The sequence below is a fragment of the Cajanus cajan genome, chromosome 7 (genome assembly GCF_000230855.2).
Source record: "Cajanus cajan strain Asha chromosome 7, NIPB_CcT2T_4, whole genome shotgun sequence".
NCBI lineage: Eukaryota > Viridiplantae > Streptophyta > Magnoliopsida > Fabales > Fabaceae > Cajanus > Cajanus cajan.
The window spans coordinates 57,116,462-57,122,461 of NC_138523.1; the positions used below are offsets into that span (position 1 = coordinate 57,116,462).

The window sequence follows — 6,000 nt, forward strand, 5'->3', positions numbered from 1 at the left end:
TAGAACAATAATTTTTTGGTGCAGGGCCCCAAACGTCTGTATGAATTAACTCAAGGGGCTCCTGGGCACGAGACAAAGAAGATTTAAAAGGTAAAGAATGTGATTTTCCAAACTGACAAGCTTCACAAAAATTAAAGTGATCATCCTTTGAAGTTTTGACATTGCAACTCCTTAAGACTTCATCCAAGACTTTACTGTTAGGGTGTCCAAGCCTCCTGTGCCAATTCTCCTTTACTGACAAGTAGATATGTGACCCATCACTCGGTCGAGCGTTGACACTAGAGAGCTGGTACAAGCCATCTCTAAGTTTCCCTTCTAGTAGAACCTTCCCTGTTAACTTGTCCTTCACAAAACAGTCACTTGCATCAAATTCAATTGTAATATTATTGTCAGTAGCAAGTTTGGAGACACTTAATAAATTTTTAGTAATCTTAGGCACATAGAGAAGATCGTGTAGATTAAGGGATCTTTGACAAGTGTCTAAAGCTGCAGTACCATAAGCGTGTATTTTTAATCTTTCACCATTACCAACAACTAAAGAGGTCTTACCATCATGCTCAGAGATTTCCTGGAACTGATTAGGGTCATGTGTGACATGATTGCTAGCACCACTATCAAAGTACCACTCCGGGTCTCTAATTGAATTTGATGAGGCGTTGAAATTTGGTGAGGCAATGAAGGCATTGTGCTTTTCCTGCTTGTCATCAGAGGATTGGCCCATGTATGACTTGTCAAACCTATAGAAGCACTGGACAGCAATGTGGCCAATTTTTTCGCAAACCTGACATGTTGGTTTGTCTCGGGATAGTCTTCCTCTTCCTCTACCACCTCTCGTACCTCTAAAATTATTACCTCTCCAGCTTCCACGATTGTTAGATCGATTCACTTTTTGGTCAAATCTGGTTACAACATTTGGTGAAGGACTAAGGGTCAGACTTGAGAGGGAATTTAGCTGCTCAAGTCTATTCTCAAATGTTAGGAGTTGTGCTTGCATATCAATCCAAGTCAAGTCGTTTTTATCAGATAATTGGACTATTATAGCATTGTAGTTAATATCCAAGCCAGCTAGAGTTTGAGTGATCAAATCAGTGTTGGAGATAGGACTCCCTGCAAGTTTGAGACTGTCCGCCAATAATTTCATCTTGATGAGATACTCCTCCATCTTCATTGAGCCCTTGCGAGAGCTATGGAACTCAGTCTTGAGTAGTGTGACCCGAGAACGTGTGTGCGCTCCAACTAGGCTTTGAGCACCTTCCCAAAGCTCTTTGGATGTTTCACAGTGCAGAAGCTGAGTGGCAACGCCTTCTGTCATTGAATTAAAAAGCCACCCTAATAGCTACTGGTCGGTGGCTAACCATTCCTCATAAGCAGGATTGATTTTCTTTGTTGATTCTTCTATAATGAATTGCTCAGGACACTCCTTTGTCCCAAAGATATAGCCATCGAGTTTGCTTCCTCAAATTAAAGGCAACGCTAGAGATTTCCAGAACAGATAATTGTTTCTGTCCAACTTGACAGAACACAATGAAGTGGGGGTATTTTTTTGATTTGAGTTGGCAGCAGAATCCATGGTTTGTTGGATCGGTCAAGATGCTGTTAAGGCTTAAAGCTCTGAAACCAAGTTGGAAAAATAGAGAAGTGGCAGAAAGTGATGATTTAGCATTGATCAGTATACGATATATATATACATCAACTTGATAACAGAATGCCTAAAATATGCTACTCAGATAAGAAAATCTTTCTATTTGTTAAACAAATAATAAATAACTAATCAGATATATTCTGATAGGGATATCAAAATATAACAGAATCTGTTATCCTTTAACAACTTCTTCCCCCACGTTTTAATTTTGCAGGTATATATTAATTTCCTGCAACAGCTAGAACCAATACCCCCAATAATCTGTCCCAAGATAACTAGTTAATCACTCCCAAGTTAACATGTCTCACTCCAGTTTTTAATTAATTAAAATATCACCATTACTAATATTAGAGATTAACAAAAAATCTAAATCTCAAATTTATTCTATATATTAAATATTGGCAAAACTAGACTTAAAAAATCGTTATATATTTATACACACAATTGAAACAAATTACTACATATAAAAGCCAACACACATGCATATAAATTATATAAGTATTGTAATTTTTTAATTTAATTTAAATTATAAATGATTAAACAAGTCAAATCAAATCTTAAAAAGGTCCATGTCCTACTAATAAATATTTATAAATGAACTTATCTATTAAATTAAAAAAAAAATTAAGTCCTAATATGTGGCATGAATTATATTCTCTCCAGTATGCATCACTTATTATTTTTTTGTAGTTGAACAATTTCCGATGAAGTTTTATGTTTAACACCTGCTTTACACGTAATCAATTAAAAATTAGGGTGAAAGATTGCAAACTTTATAATTTATATGTATTTATTATTTTTAATTTGACCGTCATGAAAAAACTTCCTAACTGCTTCCCAAAAAAAAATAAAAATTCTAACAACAACGTTATAGCTATTATAATATATGTATAGGTGTCTAAAAAGTCAAAAGTTGATACAATAGAAAACATGTTTATTTTCTCTTAAAATTTAAACAATATAAATATCTATTATTTCCATTAACAACAGCATACTTTTGCATAACTTTGTCTTCCAATATTTCAAAAAAGAAAAAAAAAATCGAAGAATCGAATTCAGTATTAGAAATTTACAAGTTATTACAACTCATGCATATTGTTCATCCAATTCACAATGACTCCAATATTTTCAAATGACTCTTTTAATTTATTTATTTTTATATAATTTTTAAGTATTATTATCCTTTTTAACGATAAAAGACATTATTTCGTAAACTCTATTCTTACCTTTTATATTTCCAATAAATGCGACAACATTACAATGTAGTCACATGAATTTACTTTTAAAAAAATTTTAATATTTAAAATTAATTTATATGAAAAAATGTTAAACTAAGTTTAAAGTCCCCAATTATTTTACAACCTTTTGTTGAAAATTAGCATTAAAAACATATTGCACAAAACATTTGTATCATTGATCTCGGATAACATTTTGACAAATAACTTTATTTAGCACTTACTAATGACCTTATATATATATATCACATCACATCACTACTAATAAGAAACACTTTTATAAATTTAATTTTTTTTATAAAGACTAAAATTAATATAAATATTTTTAATCGATTAAAATCAAATTTAATCATATTAACTAACTTTAATCCTTAAAAAAAATGTTAACAATTGTCATGATAACTCATAATAAGAATCAGAGAGATAAGATGCAGAGTACCTGACACTTGAATGAACAAATCGCCGTCCTGCATCGTTTCTTATAATAAAGGTCAAGCCTACCTTGCCACGTGGCCCTCTTATACCTTCCTTTTTTTTTTTTCGTTTCTGGAGTATCCACTCCCAGTGGTGACTAACTAATCTCCTCGCTACGTTGGAAGCACCTCAAAAGAGTGGAATAGTTGGCCCCAAGATTTAACGCGGCTGCATACACAAGGCAAGATTCGAACCCCTGACCTTACTTAAGCGTGGATCAACCCCTACCGCTGAAACACACGGGATTTCTTATACGCTTGTTCTACTTTTACACTTTAATATCATTATTTTATTAATTTCTTCTCTCTTATCATCAATAATGCAATATCATTCACATGCTTCCCGCAGATTATCATTTTCAGTTCCCTACTTACACTACTTTTATTCACATGCTAAATATATACACTACATAAAACTATATTTTCAAGATTTTTTTTTGTTATTGTCAAATTTTACTTTACTGTTGAGATATGTTTATTTTTCTCAACAAAATAAAAATGTTACCGTAATATAGATGCTTTTGCCACAACTTAAAAGTTATTTGTCAAATTTTTCTTCTTTCGTAAGTGAATAATTTTCAATAAACAAAACATGTATTATTAACACTGAAATTTTTTTCATATTATTGTTTAATTTCAAATAACCATATAATAAGTTTGTTGACTTTGTAATTATTATATATAAAGTATTAGGAAAGGAAGAAGTCTCATTAATTAGTATTATAATAGTTTATATATTAAGTTGTGATATAAGTATTCAAAGGGACTATCATCTAACTTTTACTTTTTTGCAAATTTTATGTCCTTTTAATATTATTTTTAAATATTTTTTCTCTTTTTTTATTTTGTATTCTAATTTTTTTGTTGTATTACAAATACTATATATAAAAACATATATATGTGAAACTCGTAATCTTTTTTAATAAAATCTTTTCTTTCTACCTGTAAACATCTTATTATATTATATTATAATTTATCACTTTATATCATACTTAATATTAACTTTAGCTAGATTGATCGGTCCTTCGATCTACACCTCTTACTAATGGTGCAAAACATTTGTATATGATGTTAAAACTCTTTTATAATTAGCAAGTTGTGCTTTAAAATACAAGTCAACGACGTAAATCGAGAATCTCATTAATCTAAATTTGGAGGAACTTTATGGTTACTCTATTTTCCACCACCACGCGTCACAATTTTGTACATCCACTTATTGCTTCTTCCCCGAAAACCCAACTACACACTAGAAACGCGCTTTTAAAAAAACATTAACTGTCGATTAAAACAAACACGGTTTTGCCGCATTACTTCTCTCCCAAGGTCCCTCCTTCCGTTACCAAATTATTATTATAATAATAAGCACAACAAAAAGAACATTCCCCCAATGCCTATAAATATCACATAATTCCTCTCCCATTTCCATCAATAAATCAACTACACACAAAAAAAAAAATGCAATCCATTTGTTTGATCAATTCCTCACAAATATTCCACCCATTTTCTGTAGCCTCCAAGACATGTGGTTCAAAAGGGAGAAAATTGAGTTCAGTTATTATGGCATCAATGAGGGACCAGAACTTCAGTGGGAGGTTGGTGGATGAGAGCATGATCATACTTAGGAAGAGGATCCATGAGATGAATATGATTGAGAGAAACTATGAGCCACCTTCTGATTGGATGGATTGGGAGAAACGTTATTACACGAGTTACGACTCCATCATATGTGAAGCTGTGGGAGTTTTACAGACACACTTGATGAACACTAGGCCAAGTTTGGCTCTTGGTGCCATGGCTTTGGTTGCAATCAGTGTCCCAACTTCTACTGCTGTGCTTTTTTTTCATTTAGTTGACTTGGCCAAGGCTCTTTCTTCTTTGAATTAATGGTTTAGCTTTTAGAAAACCATTCAATTCAATTCATTTATACATAGATAGAATATGTATCATTATCATGTATAGGATTTGGAACTTCCATCTTATCATCTAGGGGTGGGGAGATAGATATAAGTTTATCCAAAAATTAATGCAACGGTCAAAGTGTCTGTCATTTGTGATCTATACAACTCATGTAATGAAATGTTATGATTTGACTCTCTTTATAATATGATCAGTTGCTTTAGCTTCAAGAATATGTTGTCATCAGATTCCCAAATAATTCAGCTATAGAAAAAGTTGAAGATTCTTAAAATGGGGTCGGAAATTCTAATTAACTGGTTCGTTATATTTTTCTTCTTCTTATCATCGATCAGCTTAAAACGAAATAGAGAGAAAGAAAAGGCCTTGGAACTGATCGTTATTTACATAAATCATCACATAGGCATCCAGGATGAATACCAGCTCATACATCAGCAAATTACAGAATTAGCCCATTTGCATGTGATTGCTATAATTAGTTTATTATTTCTCTATTGTAGCTATGGAATGAGATTTAGATCTTAGATCTCCCAATATAATTGAAGTTTCTTTTTATAGATAGGTTTGTAAAATCTAATTGAGACGTGTTCTTCGAACTCCCAAAGATACTATTTATAAATAATAATAAAAAGCGAGGGAGTGAAAGGGACGATGGCTTTGCTATTTAAAAAAACAAAAGAGAAAACCCCTAAAAATTATGTCACTGTACTGTGACTTTAATAATTTTTATTATTAA

At 31.9% G+C, this 6,000-nt stretch overlaps 1 protein-coding gene across 1 annotated transcript; it reads left to right on the forward strand.

The window, feature by feature from the left end:
* Positions 1 to 4,756: 4,756 nt before the first annotated feature.
* LOC109795207 (uncharacterized) lies at positions 4,757 to 5,479 on the forward strand. The gene has a single exon (XM_020354647.3). It carries the CDS (start codon positions 4,806 to 4,808, stop codon positions 5,232 to 5,234), a length of 429 nt encoding a protein of 142 aa, XP_020210236.1. The 5' UTR covers positions 4,757 to 4,805; the 3' UTR covers positions 5,235 to 5,479.
* The last annotated feature ends 521 nt before the right edge of the window (positions 5,480 to 6,000 follow it).

Coding starts and splice junctions, on each gene's coding strand:
- LOC109795207 (XM_020354647.3), top strand. CDS start 4,806: ATGCAATCCATTTGTTTGATCAATTCCTCACAAATATTCCACCCATTT.